The sequence below is a fragment of the Stomoxys calcitrans genome, chromosome 2 (assembly GCF_963082655.1).
Source record: "Stomoxys calcitrans chromosome 2, idStoCalc2.1, whole genome shotgun sequence".
NCBI classification, from domain to species: domain Eukaryota; kingdom Metazoa; phylum Arthropoda; class Insecta; order Diptera; family Muscidae; genus Stomoxys; species Stomoxys calcitrans.
In genome coordinates, this window is record NC_081553.1 from 166,425,412 (window position 1) to 166,449,050 (window position 23,639).

The following is a 23,639-nucleotide window of genomic DNA, read 5'->3' on the forward strand; positions in this document are numbered from 1 at the left end:
AGGTGGTATGGCTAAGACATAGTGTCATAACGACGACTGGCATAAATATCTTCTCAGACAGCCATTAAATCCATGAAGAACATATTCCTGAACACAAAAACCGCCCCCGAGTGTCGCAGATCTCTCAACGAGATGGCTGAACAGTTCAAAATTCATCTGCTCTGGGTGCCGGGCCACAGAGATGTCCCAGGGAATGATAGAGCAGACAAGCTTGCGAGACTAGGAACTACTTTAGACGTTCCGGGCGAATTGGAATCTGTGGGTATGCCTCTAGAGACATGTAAGCAAAGTCTTCAGGATCAGGCCCGAATGGCATCGAATAACGATGGTCCCAAAGTGCGTGTTGAAAACACTTCAAAAATTAAGTGGCTTAAGATAGACATGAAGAAGTCTACCGCTTTGCTGTCGTTGAGTCCGACATGAAAGATCACTGTATTTTCGGATATCATGCTGAAAGATTGAAAGTTGCAATCAACGACTTTCGCAGAAACTGTGGGGACGTCGAGGAATGAGAAACTATACAACATCTGCTGTTTGTATATCCCTCCTTGGCAGTCAGAAAGAGTCCTTTAGGTTCCCATTTCTATGATAAGTTGTCTGAATTAGCAGATGTGAACATTCGCAAGTTGTTAGGCTTTTTAAAGCGATCTGGATGGTTCAACGGTAGAAACTAAATGCCTGGTTCTGTGGTATTACAATGACCGAAAGCCGTCTAAGTGAGTCTGATGGCAGACTGCCACTTAAAAATTAATCTAACCTCTAACCTCAGCTCATCCGTTATCAAGTATTGGACCGGTGTTATTCAACCACGTGGAATGGAGCTTACTAATAGGCCATTTGAACCGGATTTACGGGTAGCATTAACGGGAAGCTATTTGTAAAAAGTAAATGGCATAAATCAATTTAACGATTCCAATAAAAAATTTTAAATATATGAGCACATTAGATTAAACAAGTAAAAGCGTTTTAAGTTCAGCCGGGCCGAATCTAGGGAACACATCACTATAGATTCTTCTTAAAATGTATACAAAATAAATTTAGTTGAAAGGCATAATTTAATTTGGACAAAAATTGCGGCTTGTAAGGGCTCAAGAAATCAAATCGGGAGATTGGTTTATATGGGAGCTATATCAAGTTGGACCGTACTTGGCACAGTTATTGGAAATCATAACAGAACACTAAATGCCAAATTTCAGCCAAATTCGACACAAATTGCCGCTTGGAAGATCTCAAGAACTCAAATCGGGAGATCGATTCATGTGGAAGCTATATCAGGTTATGTACCGATTTGGACCGTACTTGACACAGTTGTTGAAAATCATAACAGAACACTACAGCGAAAAATTGCGGCTTCCAGGGGCTCAAGAAGTCAAATCGGGAGATCGGTTTATATGGGAGCTATATCTAAATCTGAACCGATATGGCCCATTTGCAATCCCCAACGACCTACATCAATATTAAGTATAAAAATTTCAAGCAGCTACCTTTACGCGTTTGACCGCTATCGTGATTTCGACAGACGGACATGGCTAGATCGACTCAGAGCGTCAAGAGGATCAAGAATATATATACTTTATGGGGTCTTAGACGAATAGTTCGAGGTGTTACAAACGGAATGACTAGATTAGTATATCCCCATCCTATGGTGGTGGGTATAAAAAAAGTTGAAGAACTAATATTACTGACTCGAAATCTGTTGGGAAATGAGTCTTTTACGAACTTTAGAATCAAATCGCGACCAATAGTCGATATGAGAGCTATTTTATAATGTTATCAATTTTAGACGAGAATAAGAATCGAAGATGAATAAGCTGAAGAACACATATCATTCACTCATTTCAAATTTGCTGAGAAATTAGTCTTTTCCGAACTCAATAGTCAAATCGCGACCATTTATCTATATTAGAGCTATTTTATAATGTTATCAAACTTAGACCAGAAATCGTACATGATTCTATATGGGAGTGTGTCATGATAACTGTATCATAATTTCAAAAGACAAACAGGCAGACGGACGGACATCGGACAATATATGCTTTACTTTATGTTAATACCTTACCTCAACTTCATTTATTTTTATTGAGTATTTATGTAATTAAAATTAACTACGGCTTACACACTGCATTTATGACTTACCAATTATTTACTCATAATTGCTATGTATTCATGCCCATGCACACACAGCTGCTTGTTGCCCTTATCCACCAATGCTTCTGATGCTTTTTTGTTTACTAATCCAAAGTAACAACGAACTGTATGTTGTTTTATTTGTGTGTCCTTGTCTTAAAATCGAATATCCTTTGTTCTATTTCATTGTGGTCAAACATCAATTTCCCCTCATCCCTTGCAAAACGTTACATGAATGTGCATCTACAACACCACAAAATAGAATGAAACAGAATCGGAGTCAGAGATGCAGCCCGTATCGGAGGAGCCCATAAAATTTGTACATGTTTTGAATCCGGGCGAACGTGAATATCTTTCTCCAAATTTAATTGGAGTGCAGAATATTGCCATGACATTTTTGCCTCTGTCCATAAATTTCATCAATATCGTTGATGCTTTTCGGGAGATTGTCAATGGCGTCAGATATGACATAATGGTCAATGCCATTGACACAAAGGATCAAGATGCCGAAATTGTTTGCCATCTGGTGATATTGGAGAAGCCTTGGTTGCGCACCGAATGGGGTGACAAAGTGCGCGAATTGCAACATTCCAACTGCAGCAGCAATGCCGCAGACGATGGGGACGTACCCGGTCAATCGGGACTGCGGGCCAATGACATAAACGATAAGTATGTTAAGAGTACGGTATTCAATGGGGGTTCACGCAATGAACTCACCAATGAAGAAATGAAACGTCTTGAAGATCAAATATTTCCCTCAGCTATAAGTTCTAAACGTACATCCTCCTCATCCAATAACCTTAGAATCCACCAGAACGAAAAACCTATGGAAAATCCCAGTGATGGTGATAAATCTACGGAAGAAACAACATCCACCACTACCGCAAGCGAAAATCAGGAGGAGGTTACAACAGCCAACGAAGGGGAGGATGCGGCGAAGAATGAGGCTGAAGAGCAAACTACAGCCGAGACGGTTGTGGATGAAGCCGAAATAACCTCCACTAACATTGCCACTAGCACTGAGAGCACCGCCACCTCGGACGATAGTGAGGCAAGTGTGCCCGAACTAAGTGAAGATGACAAAAAGTGGTTGGATGACATCTTCTCCATTGGTGCCTTTAACTTTGAAAACTCTTTAAATGCCCGGCGCAAAGTTGATGCTGGCGCTGATGTTGTTGCCGATGATGGGCAACAGAAGCAGGTAAACATATTCTCTCGTACACACATTATCATCCTCTATGTAGTCATTCCCACTCCGGTTGTTGTTGTTGTTTGTCTCATGAATATTGGTGTTGGTCATAAAACGCCACTTGGAATTGTTGCATATTTATTCGAATGAAGTGAATTTCATCCAAGTACTCCCGTGTTGGCCATTATTTGTATTCATAATGAACTTCCTACCAGCAGTAGCAACAGCAAAAACAGCAGCAGTACAACTTTACGGATTTGTAGATAAATAGTAGCGTGCTGTCATCTCGACATCATGGGTTGTGGGTATAGGCGAAAATAAAACCTCCGAAATCCTTTCGAATCTCCACAAAGTTTTGTCCGAGCTAAGAACGAAGGGGTGGGGTTGGCTGAATACATGGCCAGATGTGGCGCCCAACGTGCGTACAACTCCTACTACAAACAAAACAGTTTTAATTAGGAAATTATTTAGTCGTCCTTGTTTTTTGTTTGAAATTTTCCGAGTCTGACGAAGGGATATCACACAACGCGCATTTGAGTGCGCACCAAGATGTAAACTTAAATATTTTGGCCATATTTTCTATTCCCCCAACAATGTTTAAACTAATTGCCACTCTGCCTCTGCCTCCAGCTCGAGTTCGCGCTTGTGATGGCGCTCGCCATTATTTGCACAGGAAATGTTATTGCAGAAATTGTCGTATTAAAGTTATCCTCGGTATTTATTTGCTGTCACTCATTGAAGTAAACGTCCGAGGTGGGACTATGACTACTAGTGACATCTGCTACTTTGTCCATTAATGCTATGTGAATGGTTCTATGGATTTTGTCATGAACATTTTTCGTAATTAAAAATTTTATTATTATTAATTTTATGTTAGTCCTAAGGATTAGCTAATTTGAGTAAATTGTAACTTTTCTTCGAAAGACAGACGTGGTCAACGTAATGTAGAACAAAGACCTGTATAGTGCATACATTTTGGTTGAACATTTAGGTAGGTCTAAATTTTACTTAAAAAATGTAGGATTGTTCGCCCAACACAAAGAAAGATATACTTTTTTACCAAAATGTTCATGGGAAACAGATTTGAGGCCACCGTAGCGCAGAGGTTAGCATGTCCGCCTATGCCTGGGTTCGAATCCTAGGGAGACTATCAGAAAAAATTTTAAGCGGTGGTTTTCCCCCTCCTAATGCTGGCAACATTTGTGAGGTACTATGCCATGTAAAACTTCTCTCCAAAGAGGTGTCGCACATTGAGATTAAACTTGAATCGGACTGCACTCATTGATATGTGAGAATGTTCATGGGCAAAATTTGCAATTTTACAGATTTGTTTTATGATTAGCCAATACGTAGCAAAATTACCATTCATTTGATTCATACGAAGAAATGATAATTTTTGGCCAAAGTTGAAGGGGAATGACAATTTCTGGAAGATTAATGTGAAGAAGTGATAGCATGTGTAGAGCATGTGGGGAAGATGAAGAGATGTTGGAGCATTTCCTATGTCATTGCCCGGCTTTCGCGGCTAACAGACACCGGCACTTAGGTGGGGACACAATATCAGACATGAACTAACTTAGTGGCGTGGTATGATATCGAGTCGGATATTGGGAGGCTTTTATCAAATCACTATTTCAAATTTCAGCGAAATCGGGTAATAATTGCGGCGTTTATGGGCTTAAGGCCCTAAATCGACAGATCGGTCTATATGTCAGCTATATCTAAATATAGTAGGATCTGAACTATATTTGAGTCGGATGTCGGAAGGCTTTTATCAACTCACTATTTAAAATTTCAGCGAAATCGGATAATAATCGCAGCTTTTATGGGCTTAAGACCCTAAATCGGCAGATCATTCTATATGGCAGCTATATCTGAATATGGTCCGATCTGTACCATATTTGAATCGGATGTCGGAGGCTTAAAAAGCTTGTTTTTAATTTTATCGAAAGCGGCATATCCGTCTTTATGGCAGCTATATGTAAATAGGGTCCGATATTCTGTTTGAATATAGGGGCCCCTAGTACAACTTCTTGTTTCAAAATTCAACAAAATTGGGCAAAAATTTCTGCTTTTTCGGGCTTAAGACCCTAAATCGTCAGATCGGCCTATATAGCAGCTATATCTAATAATAGTCCGATTTGGCCCATTCAAGAACATAACCTGTGTATAAAAGAAATACGAGTCTGTGCAAAATTTCAACTCATTACAACTGACGGACACTCGGACATACAGATGGACACATACTTTGTAGTGTCGGAAATGGATATTTCGATGTGTTGCATGACTAAATGAATATAGGTTTCTATATTCCTATGAAGGAATATAGAACCAGAGCGGGGGTGTGAAACGCCCATTCCTCTCGCAAGCACGTAGGTGCCTCTGACGGAACTATCCCGTCCCGTCCACAAATCTCAGGAGATCTCCCTAGGGTACGTTCGCAAGATCACCCAGAACGGAGAAGAACCGCCTACCCGTAAATGAGAGCCTGCGTCCCAGCAGACCCGGACATGAGCAGAGCAAATGCTCGATTGTTTCCTCCTCCTTGCAGAAGTCATTGTGCGGTATTCCGGTCCTTCAGAGGTCTGAGCGCTCTAGCGGTCCGGCTATATGCCGCGTCCCATTGGTTCACCCGGCGCAGATGAACCCCTCCAGGAAACCATGTCAGCGTCACATGGTGGACTCGCAGCTTATCCAGGCACTTCAAACAATCCAATATACACCTCGACCTCACCGTCCTCGAACCCAAGGCCAAGAACCCACATAAATCCTGAATTTTGAGGCGGTAAATCCCTAACATGAATTTATCTTGCGGCTTTTGTAATAGCAAAAACCTCTGCCTGAAAAACCGTACACTCGTCCATTTGTCTCAGAAACATGCCGATAGTGAGTGAGTCGGAGTAGACTTTCAACACAGTCGCTGACCCGGCACGGACTAAACTATGAGCATCACAAAGGCGGGAACTTTGAGCTTCAATCTGTGTGGTGTTCTTCATTATCACAAAGGCTCAGCTGGGAGCTACCGGGCGCGTCCACAGTTTGTTGGTAGTGGAATGCTCCATACGGAGTACCTGCAACTGCAATCGCGGACAATTAGCGGTATCGAGTGGAGAGACTCAGTGTGGCTGAGCTCTTGCTTAAATACTGAGTGCCTATGATGCTCGATACGTCAAGGCGAGTTTTTGGCGCCTTTATATAACTTATGGCCATCATGTTCCCGGGGCGATCGGTCGTATAGACCGGAACGAGCTTGACGAGGATTGCCACCTCCACATGCAAATGTGGTTACAACACGAATAACAACAGTCTTTAACACCATCTAGGAGCCATCAGTGAAAATCGAATCGAATCCTGAATTTCCTTAAACCAATCGGTACAGGTATCATGGAGTCGGAGATAACTTTCAGTGTACCCCTTCGCATCTGTCCTCCTTCAGCATGTCGAGCTCCCGAATATTGCTTCCAGACCCTCCTGCGGTACGGATCTCAGTGCCCCTGCGACTCCGAATTTCTCAAATTTCCTCGTACGAGTCCTCTTAGCCCTCCAATACACATATGCCCCATAGATCAGTACTGGTCTCACAATATCCGTCCTATAATTCATCTTGGGGGTTACCCCCCACTTCCTACCGAAGATCCTCCTGCAGGAGTAAAAAGCGCATAGTGCCTTACGGCTTCTTTCCTACGTATTCCTCCTTCAGTACAGCTTCGAAGCGAGGACTATGTCATTTCCGCCGAGATCCAACAGGATTTCATTCATCACGAGGTTCCACAGAATCAGCGAGAATCGTCACCCGCATTTTGACCACACTATCTCACAGGTTCACATTAATAATCCTGCCACCAAGCATATTATTGGGTTGCCCAAAAAGTAATTGCGGATTTTTCATATAGTCGGCGTTGAAAAATTTTTTCACAGCTTGTGACTCTGTAATTGCATTCTTTCTTCTGTCAGTTATCAGCTGTTACTTTTAGCTTGCTTTAGAAAAAAAGTGTAAAACAATCATATTTGATTAAAGTTCATTCTAAGTTTTATTAAAAATGCATTTACTTTCTTTAAAAAAATCCGCAATTATTTTTTGGGCAACCCAATATTTGGCCACTGTCACCCATAGGAGTGGCGATTAAATGCTCCCCTGCCACTTTCTCCTTATCTTTATATCATTGGATCCACATTTTATACATTTGTTCCTTAGCATATGCTTTACGCGGTCTCTAAGGACCCAGACCACACTGTACTGGCCTTAGGATTGGAGCAGTGTGCCTCAAAACCTTTTTCTGGTTTTAAGTAGAAAGGACTAAAGGATTAGAAATAGATCTGTAGACCTTTGGTGTCACATAACTTGCTTTGCCGGGTTTGGGTATATTGCAACCATTGTCGCCTGCCAGGCATTCGTAGTATATGCAAGTTCTAGGAAAGCCCTATATCTTTCAGATTACCTTCCAACTACTACTACTATAGTCACTAAAATCATTACAGACAGTATCAGTCAGATCCGTGTTCTAGACAATGACAAAGAAGCGATTGCTTTTTTTTAACTAGGAATGGAGAGTTCATCGCCTTGAAACATCGGGCGACGTCCTTTGGTTTCCGTAGTGCAAGGCATTGACCCAAAAACCAGTTTGGTACAACAAGCAGGTTGAATATTAGCTTTTCAATTTTCTCATACATATTGGGTTGCCCAAAAAGTATTTGCGGATTTTTTAAAAGAAAGTAAATGCATTTTTAATAAAACTTAGAATGAACTTTAATCAAATATGATTTTTTTACACTTTTTTGCTAAAGCAAGCTAAAAGTAACAGCTGATAACTGACAGAAAAAAGAATGCAATTACAGAGTCACAAGATGTGAAAAAATTTGTCAACGCCGACTATATGAAAAATCCGCAATTACTTTTTGGGCAACCCAATATGTATTTGGGGCCCTACTTAGAGATTGATAGTATTGGGTTGCCCAAAAAGTAATTGTCGGTAATATAGTAGTCGGCGTTGACAAATTTTTTCAACGGCTTGTGACTCTGTAATTGCATTCTTTCTTCTGTCAGTTATCAGCTGTTACTTTTAGCTTGCTTTAGGAAAAAAGTGCGCGAAATTTGGTTTACATTTGTTTGTTTGGCGTCAATTTTAATATGGGTACCACATGTATTGAAAGAAATTCATTTAACAAACCGAATCAACGCTTGTGATATGCACCTTAAACGCAATGAATTCGATCCGTTTTTAAAACGAATCATAACTGGAGATAAAAATGGATTGTTTACAACAACGTTAGTCGAAAACGATCATGGTCCAAGCATGGTGAACCAGCTCAAACCACTTCAAAGGCTGATATCCACCAAAAGAAGGTTATGCTGTCTGTTTGGTGGGATTGGAGCTATTTTGAGCTGCTTCCAAGGAACCAAACGATTAATTCGGATGTTTACTGTCAACAATTGAACAAATTGAATACAGCCATCAAGGAGAAGCGACCAGGATTGGTCAATCGTAAAGGTGTCATATTCCACCAGGACAACGCTAGACCGCACACATCTTTGGTCACTCGCCAAAAACTGAGTGAGCTTGGCTGGGAACTTTTGATGCATCCACCATATAGCCCTGACCTTGCACCATCAGACTACCATTTATTTCAATCTTTGCAGAACTCCTTAAATGGTTAATCTTTCGGCAATGATGAGGCTATAAAATCGCACTTGGTTCAGTTTTTTGCAGATAAAGGCCAGAAGTTCTATGAGCGTGGAATACTAAATTTGCCAGGAAGATGGCAAAAGGTTATCGAACAAAATGGCAATTATATATTTGATTAAAGTTCATTCTAAGTTTTATTAAAAATGCATTTACTTTCTTTTAAAAAATCTGCAATTACTTTTTAGGCAACCCAATATTTGTAATGTCAACATTTTTCATTACATAACATGATAGTCAATCAACTGTTACCCTAAATCTTCAGTATCTTCAAAAGCAAATAAAATGTCGATTAGGCAATGTTTAAAAAAAAAACAAATAATAAGAAACATTCTAATTTACTCGTACCCTTTAGAAGCGTATTTCATCCCAAAGCTTTATGGCGTTTTAATTTCCTATCCACGAAGGGATTTTTTAATTTTCTCAAACAAGTTCGTGACTGCCAATTTGTTCATTTATTCAATCTGCATTTGGTCATCAATCTATCAACGACGATGAACAAGGCAAAGCACTGCTGTTCCAGTCTCCCTGCCTGCCAAAAATAATTTGTCTATTCTGCAAGACCATTTGTCAATTACTCGTACTCTTTACAATTAGGGGCCGATTGTGTTTGACATTTCAGGGAATCCATGGTCATTAAAATATGTTGTCCCTTCACAACAACAATCTGCCAGCACCCCTGGCTTATCGAAATTAATCGTAAGTGCAAATGGTGGTCGTACAAGTACGAGTAAGTATATGCATTGTCATATAGTTGTGGATGACACACAGGCTGCCGACTATTGACTTACATCAATCTCAGTAGTTAGTATACTTTAATGCAACTTTAGTTATTTAAGGAAAATTTGTGGTCTATGTGAAAGTAATTCAAGTCTTTTTCCTGCCACAAACTTGATTAAAATAAGAATTTTCAAAGTGAGTCCTTTGTTAATTTGAATTCAAAATGGTTTAAGTGTGCTGCATTCAGATATTGCAATCACAATTCGAGCCCACAATATGAAAAATGTTCAACATAATGACTAAGAATCACATGATGGTTCAATTTAGTCGTGTTTCTCTGTTCCTGTTAATTAATGAACAAAGTAAATATCGCAGCTTTCCTCCGATCATCTTCAAATTTTGCTCAGCAGTTTTATTAGACTGCACAGAAGTTCTGGAACCTTTACAATCGCATTACGATCATATGTATCGATCTTCTCGAAATTTTCCTCAACGTCTTCTTTTGTGAATTTTACTATATGCATGGAAGTCGGAATATGAAACTGAAATCGCATAAGTGATAACTTTATTCCTGTGAGAAATTATCTGGTATATTAGGAATTCGTCATTAATTAGTTTTTAATAAAATTCACAAAAACATACTTTGATAAATCGCTTATGATTGTCCCTGACTTAAAAAGAGTTCTACTGAGCATTGCCCTTCTTGAGTTGAGTTCTACTGAGCATTGCCCTTCTTGACCTGAGTATGCTCTTGCCCGTATGCTTATATCATTTAACTAGACACGAATTTCACTTATCCGAATAGGTTAGGCTAGGTTTAAGTGGCAGTGTGCCATCAGACTCACTTAGACGTTTTCGTCTATTGTGATACAGAGGAACAGAAGAAGGAAGATGATCGCTTTAAAAAGCATAAAAACTTGCGAATGTTCAAAACTTGCGAATGTTCCGTTAAATCAGACAGGTTCTTAAAGAAATGGGTACCGAATGAGAACTAAACCTAAACTCCTTCTGACTGCTAGCGCGGGACACACACACAGAAGGTGTTCTATAGTCTCTTCTTCTTCGATGTCCTCACAGCTTCTGCAAAAGTCGTTGCTGGCAACTTTCAGTCTGTCAGCATGTTTTCCGATTAGACAGTGACCTGTCATGATGGACACAATGACTGAGACGTCTGTTCCCTGGAATATATCTGTGGCCCGGGACACAGAACAGATTTAATTTTGAATTGTCATCTCGTTGAGAGTTCTGCGACAGTCGAGGGCGAATTTTGTGTTCAGCCTTATGTAAATGTGGACGGATTTCTACCAAAATTCGCATATCATGTTTTTATAAAAGTGATATGTGAAAAGTTTTGTGATGTTGGAAAAACAAATGCAATCTCCACGATGATTACAAAAAAAAAAAAGACAAACGGTATAGAAAGAATTCGCTGAAAGGCGGACATCACTTAACCGAGTTAGGAAGAATTTCTGAGTCCATCAGTACTCAGCATTACAATCACAGTATAGGCTTAGGGTACAGTTCAAGTCTTAGCCATAAATGGCATATACATTTTGACTTTGTTTACAAATTTAATTCAAGGACATAAAAAACTCATCTGGGTTACTTACAAAGTTGGATGTAGTACCTTCAAAGTTGGTCACCTCAGCCCTACAATGTGCGGGATATCTTTTATAGTGTCCAAGAAATTTGGCTCACAAATTTTTTATACCCACCACTGTAGGATAGGGGGTATATTCATTTAGTCATTCCGTTTGCAACACATCGAAATATCGATTTCCGACCTTACAAAGTACATATATTTCGGATCGTCGTTAAATTCTAAGACGATTTAACGATGTCCGTCTGTCCGTCCGTCTGTTGTAATCACTCTGCAGCTGAAATTTGCCACATATACGTCTTTTTGATGCACGCTGGCTATGTTCTTGAACGGGCCAAATCGGACCATATTTGGATATAACTGCTATATAGACGGATCTGCCGATAAAGTGTCTATTGCCCATAAATGCTTAATTTTTCATCCGATTTTGCTGAAATTTTAAACAGTGAGTAGTTTTAAGCCTTCCGACGTCCGACCCGAATATGGTTCATATCGGACTATATTTAGAAATAGCTGCCATATAGACCAATCTCCCGATAAGAGGTCTGAAGCCCGTAAAAGCTTATTTTTTAACCGATTTCGCTGAAACTTGAAACAGTGAATAGTTTTGTACCTCCCAACATAGGACAAAAACATGGTTCAAATCGGACTATATTTAAAAAAAGCTGTCATATAGACCGATCTGCTGATAAAGGGTCTGATGTCCATAAAAGCTCTATTTATTACCCGATTTCGCTTAAAGTTGAAACAGTGGTTCCGATATTCGACCTTAATATGGTTCAGATCGGACTATAATTATATATAGCTGCCATATAGACCAATCTGCCGATAAAGGGTCTGAAGCCCATAAAAGCTTTATTTATTACCCAATTTCGCTGAAATTTGAATCAGTGAGTTGCTTAAAGCCACCCGCCATTTGGCCCAAATATAGTAAATATCTGACCCAAAAATAGAAATATATTAAGGGTCTTAAGCTTATAAAAGTTTTAATATTTACCCGATTTCGCCGTAATTTGAAATAGTGAGTTGGTTTAAGTCTTCCGACATTACTACCACATATAAGTCAGATCAGATTATATAGCTATAGTTGTCATATAGACCGATCTTCCAATTTAGGGTCCTAATCCCATAAAGTGTGGATTTATTGTCTGAAAATATTGCATGTGTATGAGTTCTCCGGTCCTGAATAAAATATGATCGAGACCAGCCACTATTGAAGTTATAATAAATTAGGATGATTATTGTATCCTTGTTTAATTTGGTTCAGATCGGTCCAGATTTGGTTATAGGTGCCATATAGAACGATCTGTCGATTTAAAGTCTTGGCCCTATAAAAATCGCATTTATTATCTGAATTCGTTGAAATTTGACGCAGTGACTTATGTTGGGCTTTTCTTATATGGTTCAGATCGGTTTATATTTGGATATAGCTGTAAAAAAGACCAATATTTTGCTCTACAAAATTGAACAGTGACTTATATTTATTAGACCACTCCGTGCCGAATTTGGGTGCTTAAGTTATCCAATTTTCACTGGACAAAAGGGGGTTAACATATATACCTGAGGTTGGTATCCAAAGTTCGACTCGGCCGAACTTAATGCCTTTTTTCTTGTTTTTTTTTTTTTTTTTGAACTTTTCGCAGAGGTTGGTCTCTTATTTTGTTGCTTGTGAAAGTATTTCTGAACCGATTTCAAATTTTTTGATTTGGAAAGCTAATAAAATTTACTATTTTTTTGTTGTGATATATGCTAAGGTTCGATTCTTCAGTCAAAAGTTATGCGAGTTACAAATGAAAAAATGTGAAAAAGTTAATTTTTGGCATTTTTTTTGTAAAAAAAGGTAATTTCGTTGTTTCGTCTTTATACAGAAAACTTGGCCAAGCGCTATCAATTTTACTTACTGTACTGTAAAGAAGACTTAAGGTAGATGCGTTTATGCATAATTTTTATAAATTGTGTTTACTCTAATAGGAGATCTGTGAAATACAATATTGGTATTTTTTAACAAAAAAAAAAAAAAAAAAGAAAAAAAAACAGGGAAAACTCTTCGAGTTCTCAAAACGCAAAACTGAGACCCCCAACTTTATAAAATATTATCATTGGCCCAAGTATTAACTAAAACTAAATGCAAAATATTTTTTGCGCCATCTTAGGATTGAGGTCTCTACGGACATTTTACTAAAAAATGCATCTTTCCCCAGCGTGGGAATTTTGAGTGTTTTCATCAAGAAATGTAGCCAAAATTTGTACTCATTTTTTTTTTAAAGATATTCATCTACAAATTTGTGAAAAATTTTAACGATATCTTTAGTAGTTTTGGTTGTATGATATTTTCAATTTGAATTTTATTTTTCACAAAAGTGTATTTTTGGCAAACTTTAAAAACCGGACCATAAATGCGTTTTTGACAGCCCGAACAAAATTTGGTAGGGCCGAGGTAACCAACTTTGAGGGCCCACCAATGTTCCTCTGTGACCTCTAGGGCCCTGAAATTTTGCATATAAACTGGATAACATCTCAGCTATAATCATGAATTTCATGAAGATATCTCTATCCGTTCCAAAATGGCAGATCTATTTCCACTTATTTTTTTCCCATCCCACTGTGCGTCGTGTCGGCACGAGTTATCGTTAACCGATCGCCATAATATTTCGTTTTTGTGAATCAAAACGATAATATGCGTTTTTCTATTTGCAAAAAAAATCATCTGTATAGGTGGGACAGTCTAATGAGCATATATTTCCCGGTTTTTTATGAGACCTTCATTTACGGGCACTCAATCTGTTTTATTGGCTATGCGAACGAACAGCTTTGCCGAAGTTCATAAAGTTGGTTCGTATTCAGATATAGCGTCCATGTAATGATTTTGCCCAGTTAAGACTTATGGTGTAGGTGTAGCGTATTACATAGTCGACATCGCCCGGCTTTTGCCTTCTCTTTCTTGTTTATTTAAATTTTATTCAATATTTGCCATTGGAGCTAAACTTATTACGGAAATAATGCTACATTTTACTTTTTTCTCCAAGTGTTCACATAACCATCCGAAACTTTACCTCATTTAATTTTAGTTCTTTTCAAATCGTAGATCTGTGTTATTAGATTTGCATTTATTCCCATTAAAACGTTTGGCTCTAAGTCATCCTTGTATTCCGTCAAATCGGAAATTTATTTTAAATTGCATAAAATTGCGAACGTGCTGTGCCACAGCACATCATTCTATGTGTTTCTATTCATCTATCCTTCGTCGTCGTCGAAGTCGTAGTCCTGATTATGCAAATGTTTAATTGCGTTAATCCCCAATTCTTAAATTCAATCATGTGCAGTGTAATCCCGTAGGGTTGGTTGTGCCAATCCTTTCTTGCGCAGCGAGACCCAATTTAAAGGATTCCCATTTGTACCACCATTCCAACCCATTCGTTGGCAGAGACTTGTGGATTCCTGTATCTTCTGGCCCTGAAGAAATATAACGAAAACGTGATAATGTTTGAAAGGATTGTGAGGAGTGGGTGCAAGGGCAGCGAACGGGCGGGATGGGTTTCTTTGTTGACAATGGGAGTGAAAAGAACAAACAATATGATTTTTAATTTATTCGCCATGATCCTTCCAATGTAAGCACTTAAGTACATGGTGTTACATTTGTTTGTTAGTCCAAAAGTTCCTCCCAGTTGTCTTCTTATTTCGCTGCTGCCGTTTCTGCTTCCATTCATCCATCCATCCATCCAGCTGATGGCTTAGATTGGTAAACAACAATTTTCGCTGGAGTCATTTAATGACTTCTTGCCACCTTGCCACCTCGCCCCCCGACCGACGAACCCCATTACCACTAACTGTACGCCAGCCAGCACTTAACACCACCTCTCCACGATTGGGCTCTTGAATAATTCATTTTTGGCAAGAAAACTTGTCATTTAAGATGCTGCTAAAATAGTTCGAAAGTTTCCGTAACCCACAGCGGAAAATGATGGTGATGCCGGCGGTGCCCAGATAAAAGAAGGCAAGGCAAATATATGTATGTACATAAATATATTAGCAGATAGGCAGGCATGCATGCATTCATGTATGTGGACACATACTTATTTATGTGTGGATGATAGTGCGGAAAATCTTCATATCTTCTGCAAAGAGTCGGATTTCTTATCTATCCATACTCTGCCTACCACCAATAAAGTTTTATTAGAACTTGGATTTAGGAATTTATTATCCGTTGGCGGCCGAAACCTCCCACAACCAGCACAACTAGTGGTGGGCAAACAAATGAATTGCTCCGTGTCCTAGAGTCTCTTCGCTTGATAGCTAATTTTATGGAAGTTGTATTGGAAGGAAGATATGTAAATATCTATGTTTGTTAAGAGATTTATTTTCACTGCAAAGACCTTTGTTTGTGGCCAAGTGTTGCATTGATTTTAGGAATTTGTTGTTGGCATTTTTTGGGGGGGTTTAAAACCAAAAATTAAAAGGTTCATGGACCAAAGCTAAATTAATAGAATATACCGTGAGCACTTCGATTTTGAGCACCAAACAGGCTGGAACTTTGAGCTCCGGCTTGTGTGGTGTCCATCGTTATCACGCGAAGCTTAACTGAAAGCTACCGGGCGCGTCCACAGGTTGCGGATGGTGAAAAGCTCCGTTTTTATGCGGAGTAGCTGCAAATGCGGCCGCGGGCAGTCAGCGATTTTCGAGAGGAGAGTCTCAGTGAGGAATCAGGTGGCACTGGCTCTTAATTAAATACTAAGTGCCAACGATACTCGAGATGACAAGGCGAGTTATTGGCGCCTTCAAATAACCAATGGCCAACATCAGCGTCTGTTCACAGGTTAGGGGCGGCTGGTGGCCAGCGTTGTATCTTGGAGCAAGCGGCTCGCCACAAAGAGGAATACATGTGCAATCCCACAAAACCCATGCGGTTGGGGCGCTGGGCCAATAACCCGCCCCCGGAGTAAAAACGGACCCCCCCAACGTTACGACCCACGCAAACGAAAAAAGGACCATGATTTGCGGATCTGCACCTGGAATGTCCGCACTCTTTATAGGAAGGCAGATATTACCGCCTTACAGGAAGTGCGATGGTGTGGTAACGAACTATACTATAGCTGCCATAACACTAGACATGAATTTGGCTGTGGATTTGTGGTTAGTCGGAGACTGAAACACCTTGTCTCCAGATTTACTCCGTTGGATGAGAGGCTAGCCACAATCCGCATAAAAGCCAAATTCTTCAACATCAGCCTTATTTGTGCCCATCCTCCGACGGAAGACAAAGACGAGCAGACCAAGGATATTTTCTACGAGCGCCCAGAGAGAATATGACCGCTGCCCCGCCCACGATATTAAAATCGTTCTGGGAGATTTTAATGCGAAGATAGGAAAGGTAGATGTTTTTGGTCAAACAGTCGGAAAGTTTAGCCTCCATGAGATAACGTCCAGTAATAGGTTGAGGCTGATAGATTTCGCTGCGGCAAAAAACATGGTAGTTAGTAGCACCAGATTTCAACATAAAAATGTTCACAAAGCCACATGGCTGTCAACCGATCAAAACACGAAGAACCAAATTGATCACTTGGTGATAGATGGAAGGCATTCATCAAGCGTTTAAGATGTACGATCGATCCGTGGAACGAATATAGATTCGGATCATTACCTTGTTGCTGCAAAGCTTAACACCCATTTGAAGATGGCGAGGAAAGTACGATATGACACTGCACGGAAGCTGGACATTGAAAAGCTGCAAACACAACAGATGGCAGCGGCATACTCCACTCGATTGACCCAACTGCTTGATGAATGCAATTATTGGGTAACGGAAGTCTCCTTCAAGAAACCCATGGTACAAGAGTGTCGAAATGCTGCTGAAGCCATGAATGCGGCATATAGAGCAACCCTGCAACCTTCATTATCAACGCGCCAGATGAAGAAGAGGTATCGGGAGAAAAGGTTAGAGGAGAAACGTCTATTCCGCAGAAAGAAAAAGGAAATGGAAAGACGTGAGTGTGAGCGAATTGAGATGAACAAGAGTCAGAATGAAGTCCGGAAATTTTACCAAAGAATTAAACATCAAACCGATGGCTTTGGTTCAGGCTCATCCTCCTGCAGAGACAAATAAGGAAATCTGGTAACTGACACAGATAACATGCTGAGGATATGGAAAGAACATTTTACCCAACTGCTAGTGTCCAACGTTGGCGGGGAAGAGGATACCGCAGAACCAATCCCTGATGATGGTATAGATTGTTTACCTCCTAGTCAGAATGAGGTCCAAGTAGCAGTGACCCGACCAAAGAACAACAAGGCAGCAGGAGCCGACGAGTTACCCGCTGAACTATTTAAGACCGGAGGCGACACGCTGATAAGTCGTTTGCATCAACTTGACTATTCAATTTGGCTGGAAGAACACATACCCGATTATTGGAACCTCAGCATACTATGTCCCGTACACAAGAAAGGAGACAAGACGGAATTGGCCAACTACAGAGGAATAAGACTCCTCCCCTTCGTATACAGGATACTCTCGAGCGTACTGTGTGAAAGATTAAAACCTAAAGTCAATGGGATAATTGTGCCCTATCAATGCGACAACCCTGCAACCTTCATTATCAACGGTATCGGAATCGGGAGAAAAGGTGAGAGGAGAAAGGATGGGGGTATACTAATTTCGTCGTTCCATTTGTAACACCTCGAAATATTCGTCTAAGACCCCATATAGTACATATATTCTTTATCGTCATGACATTTTAAATCGATCCAACCATATCCGTCCGTCCGTCTGTCGAAAGCACGCTCACGTTCGAAGGAGTAAAGCTAGGCGCTTGAAATTTTGGACAAATGCTTCTTAGCAGTGTAGGTCGGTTGGGATTGTAAATGGACCATATCGGCCCATGTTTTGATATAGCTGTATATGCAGAACCGATCTGGGATCTTGACTTCTTGAGCCGCTAAAGGTCGCAATTCCCATCCGATTTGGCTGAAATTTTGCACGGAGTGTTTTGTTATGACTTCCAACAACTTGCAAAATAAGATTCAAATCGGTCCATAACCTGATAAAGCTGCCATAAAAACCTATCGTGGATCTTGATCTCTTGAGCAACTAGACGGCGCACTTTTCATCCGATTTGGCTGAAATTTAGCATTTATGGCCCGAATCGGACAATATCTTCATATAGCTCCAATAGTATACATAACAATTCTTATCCATTATTCTTTGTTTGCCTTAAAACAGATACCGCAATAGAATTAAATAGAAGCCACTTTGTGGACGAAATACGATTTTTAAGGCATTTATGGTTTGCCTTGCTATATATGACTGTACGGAGTCTTGTTGGTACGTCCATGGTCTACGAGCGAAATGTTTGCATGTCCACAGCTCCAAAGCAGCTTTAAAAATGTTTTCCCGATAACAAGTCGCATTTACTTTGACGCCAGGCTCGATAAAATAAAGAAGAGCGGCCATTGGCGGTCATTGCTGTCCATTACGGCGACGACTTCTTGACTTTTTTTGAAATTGTTTCCTGTTGCACAAATGAATGAATTTTTGCCTATCAATGACTGAAAAATTTTTCCGCTTCGCTTCCAAATTTTTTTTTTGCACCGCCTGCGCTCCTTTATTTCTAAATTTACTTTACTTTATTTTTAAATTTTCTTCTACTACACACCGTGATATATTAATTTGTTCATTACGTTTGCAATATCAAGCAATAATCAACTCCGATTATATGTATTCTTGAACGCCTTCTATATCGGGCTATATCCTTACAAATTGAATTGATTTCTTGAGCCTCTAGGGGAAGCAATTATTATCCGATTTGGCTGAAATTTTGCAAACCGGTTTCTTTTATGACCTCCAACATTTTTGTAATCTATAGTCTCAATTGGTCCATAACCGTTTATAGCCCACATATAAACCGATCTCCCGATTGTACTTCTTGTGCCTCTAGAGGGTGCAAATCTTATCCGATTTGGGTGAAATTTTGCATAATTACAAACCTCCATTGCCGAAACTTATATACACTCCACCATGGATCGCATTTGCCGAGTTCTTTGTGCGGTATCTCTTTCTAGGCAAACAAAGAATAATGAATATGAACTGTTATGCTATTGGAGCTATATCAAGTTATAGTCCGATTCGGACCATAAATTGGTTGAATGCTGAACATTGTAGAAGTTATTGTTTAATATTTCAGTCCATTCGGATAAGAATAGCGCCTTGTAGGGGCTCAAGAAGCAAAATCGGGATATCGGTTTATATGGGAACTGTATCAAGCTATTAATCGAATCAGACCATATTGTACACGTATGTTGAGAGAGAGTCATGAGAAAAGCCGTCGTACAAAATTTCTGCCAAATCAGATGAGAATTGCGTCCTATAGAGGCTCAAGAAGTCAAGATCCCAGATCAGTTTATAGAGCAGATATATCAGTTTATGTACCGATTTGGAAGTCATAACAAAACACCTCGAGCGAAATTTCAGCCAAATCGGATCAGAATTGCGCCCTCCAGCGGCTCAAGAAGTCATAACCCAAGATCGGTTTGTATGGCAGCTAAACCAGATTATGAATCGATTTGAATCATACTTAGCACAGTTGTTGAAAGTGATACTAAAACCCCACGTGAAAAATTTCAGTCAAATCGAACGAGAATTGCTCCTTCTAGAGGCTTAAGAGGTCAAGACCCAAGATTGTTTTATATGGCAGCTATATCAAAATATGGACCGATTTGGCCCATTTACAATCCCAACCGACCTACACTACTAAAAAGTATTTGTGCAAAGTTTCAAGCGCCCAGCTTTACTCGTTCAAAAATTGGCGTGCTTCCGACAGATAGACTTAAAATGACTTAAAACGATCTTGATCGTCATAAGAATATATATACTTTATGGGGTCTGAGACGCATATTTCGAGGTGTTACAAATAGAATGACGAAATTAGTATACCCCCATCCTATGGTGGAGGTTATAAACATAATTAAATGAATAATATAAATAAAAATCCATGAAGTTTGTTGCTTGATCCTTTTTAGTGTCCGCCTATAAAAAGAACTTGACAAGTGCAATCAATGGTGGATGGTATACAAGATTCGAACCAAACGCACTTAGTACGTTTTCACTTGCTTAGAAAGTAGAACTTTTTAAAATTGGTACAAATCGGTCTAATTTCTAAAATTTTTTTGATAACGATTTAACAAAAGCTAACTCTAAAGTTATCTCATGTCAAACAAAAAATGTGTATTTTAAACATTTTAATTTTTTCGGAGCGGTTTCCAATCTCAAAATCCGCTCTGCTCCGGGTTAAAAAAATTCGCTCCCACTCCGGCAAAAACAGGCTTCGAATCCCTGGTTGGAAACCATCTTTGTCCAAAATGGGTATTTTTGTGAAAAAAATTCGCGCGGTTATTATTTTTGGTTTTTAAGACACTTTTAGCTGAATTAAATTTAAAAGAATTAAAAAATTTTTTCAATTAGAATTTTTCAGTAAATTGCAACTTTTCCCTTATTTTTCACATAAACGTTTGGCAACCCGAATAATTTTTCGAAATACCGAGGTGACCAAATTTAGAGCCCTGTTAAGAGGCGACCGGACTTCTAAAGTCCTTGAAATTTTGCATATTATCTCCATAACACCTCAGCTCTAACCATGTAATTTAAAATTTCGAAGAATTATCTCTATCCGTTCTCCAATAGCAGATTTTTTTACTATTTTTTTTTCGGTTCTATCCCACTGTGCACCATGGCGTTTGGCAACGATACTAGTATCATTTTAATGATTTTATTTACTTTGAGGTGTTTGAGTTCGATAACAATAGCCGGTAGTGATTTGTCACACTATTATCCTTGAACTCTTATTAAATTTCCTTTCGATGCTTCGTGAACAATGTAATGAGCTGTCAATAAAATATATATCATGTAGCAGTCCTTTCTAGTTTGAGAGATATATTTGAGTGAATTTGGTAACACTTCGTCTCAGCTACCATTATATAAAATACATAATTTTAAAGACCCAGATCACAGCTGGGTCAATTTTGTTGCACAACTCGTTCTGTACTCCCGTAGCTTTTTCATTTGTCCCGGTCGGCCTACATTGCCGTTCAGTGCCCTATGGCAGCTCTTTAGGCACTTGGCCTCAACTACTTTTATCAGATTCGTACATTAGTCTCAAAAAATTTTCCTGGTTGGCCTTCATATAATTTTTGAGATTTTCTAAGAGTTAAGCCGGTAACCAAGACATTTTGTGCCTTCGTACGATACTCCCATAGTAAAAACCAAGCACGGCGATGACAAATTGACCACATTTGGTCTTAAAAGTGAATCAACACAGATGTTATCAAGTTCTTTTGTATGCCCTCCACCCTAGAATGGGGGTATACTAATTACGTCATTCTGTTTGTAACTCCTCGAAATATTCGTCTCAGACCCCATAAAGTATATATATTCTTGATCGTCATGACATTTTATGTCGTCCTAGCCATGTCTTTCCGTCTGTCTGTAGAAAGCACGCCAACTTTCGAAGGAGTAAAGCCAGCCGCTTAAAATTTTGCACAAATTCTTTTAAGTAGTATAGGTCGGTTGGGATTGTAAATGGACCAAATCGGTCCATGTTTTGATATAGCTGCCATATAAACCGATCTTGGGTCTTGACTTCTTAAGACGTGTTTCGTTATGACTTTCAACAACTGTGCAAAGTATAGTTCAAATCGGTCTATAACCTGATATAGCTGCCATATGAACCGATCTTGAATTCTTGAACCACTAGAGGGCGCATGACCTTCACCATACGTGCCACATATGGTCTGAATCAGTCTATAACCTAATTCAGCTCCCCTATAAAACGATCTCCCTATTTCACTTTTTGAGCCCCTAAAGGGCGAAATTCTTATCCGATTTTTATTAATTTAACATTTTGTTATTGTAAATAAGAATCAACAACAACTTTTGTAAAGGAAATGTCCACATTCTGTCAATGTGAAGTGCACAGGTTTTTTAAAGATGGCAAAAAGTTTTGGAGTGTCGCTGAGAAACAAACCGTTTGATTTTTTCAGAGCTCAAGGTCAGTTTCCCATTCGGTCTCAATGAAATTTTATGTGATGACTGCATCTTAATCTGTACTGAATAAGAGCATGGACATGGAACATTTCTTGATTTGACTTTGAATCTTTCGATTGCTATGAAGTTGACGAATACGCTTCATCAGATAAATCATTCGCCAGCATGCTGTTGCGAAATTCCATAGAATACAAAAATTTTAACCGACTTAAATTTGATGCCGTTCTTACTTAAAGTACGATAACATTGGCCACTAAAGCCGAATTTATGGCCTTTTCTTGATTTAAGTGCTAAATACTGTGTTTCTTGCAGGTTTTACCATACAAAAATAAATCCCAATTTTGCAGGATTTATTTTAAAATCCCAAATAAGCGCGGTTTCATGGCTGAATAATCGATAAAAGTACCAAAATATGCAACTGTTGCAAGAATTGTGTATAGATGTGTGTGATATGCACCGTCATGTACGCTTGTGTATGTCACTTAAATTCCCAAAAACGCAGTGTAAACGAACAGGAATTTCAATTTAAACGTGCTATTACACCAACTTGACTATAATACACCAAGGATAGGCATCCTATTTGTGAATGCGTTAAAGTGAACTGAAGGAATAATTCAGGCTAAAAGCTTCTTTAACTTCTAATATGTGAACATTTTTAATCTATGGCCGTTACATAGCTGCATTTTTTGCCATTTCAAAAGTTCGGTGTAAATATCAAAACCCTTTTTAATGGTTTATTGTCATTGACATCTGCATCAGCACTGCAAAGATAATCATCATCAACATTATAGCCGTTAGACAGCAATATCACATTTGTGTTCATCCCATCGTGAACGAAATCAGTGATGAATGTTGAGTGTTGCTCCGTTCGTTGTTGGAGCACATTTCACATTTAAAAATGTGTGTTTACATTCGATTGGAACAAACCAAAAGCGAGCCATGGCAACGATGAACATTTCATCAATTTCAGTACAATCCTCACAAAGTATGTAGCCAGCCAGCCAGCCAACCATATGGCACATTCACATTTACCACAAGCGTATCTTCACATCTAACTTATTCTCTGTGTTCCATTAATACAGGGCTCAGGTTATCGGCTTTGTGTGTCTGAGGGAGAGAGTGTTGTGTGTGTGTGTGAACGCTTTTGAACATCGTTGTTTCCTGCAAATGCTTTTTGTCCTTTTTGTGATGTTTTTCCGTTTGATGTGTCGTCGTCCTTGCCATTTTTGCGTCTGCCACCCAACCGTTTGAGCCGTTTCGCTAGTATCGCTATGTGCGTTTGTCATTTGTGTG

The 23,639-nt window shown here is 39.3% G+C and overlaps 1 protein-coding gene across 3 annotated transcripts in view; it reads left to right on the forward strand.

The window, feature by feature from the left end:
- The window catches only part of LOC106081263 (putative cysteine proteinase CG12163), a 124,244-nt gene that overhangs the window by 81,978 nt on the left and 18,627 nt on the right, over positions 1–23,639 (forward strand). Inside the window, exons 2-3 of one of the 3 annotated variants that reach the window (XM_013243119.2) lie at positions 2,390–2,796; positions 2,932–3,328. The exons of 1 other annotated variant lie outside the window; for it this stretch is intronic. In XM_013243119.2, coding sequence (XP_013098573.1) covers positions 2,390–2,796; positions 2,932–3,328 — 804 coding nt within the window. Of the gene's footprint in view, positions 1–2,389; positions 3,329–23,639 lie in introns of all 3 variants that reach the window. One more of the 3 variants, XM_013243109.2, reaches the window with a different exon arrangement.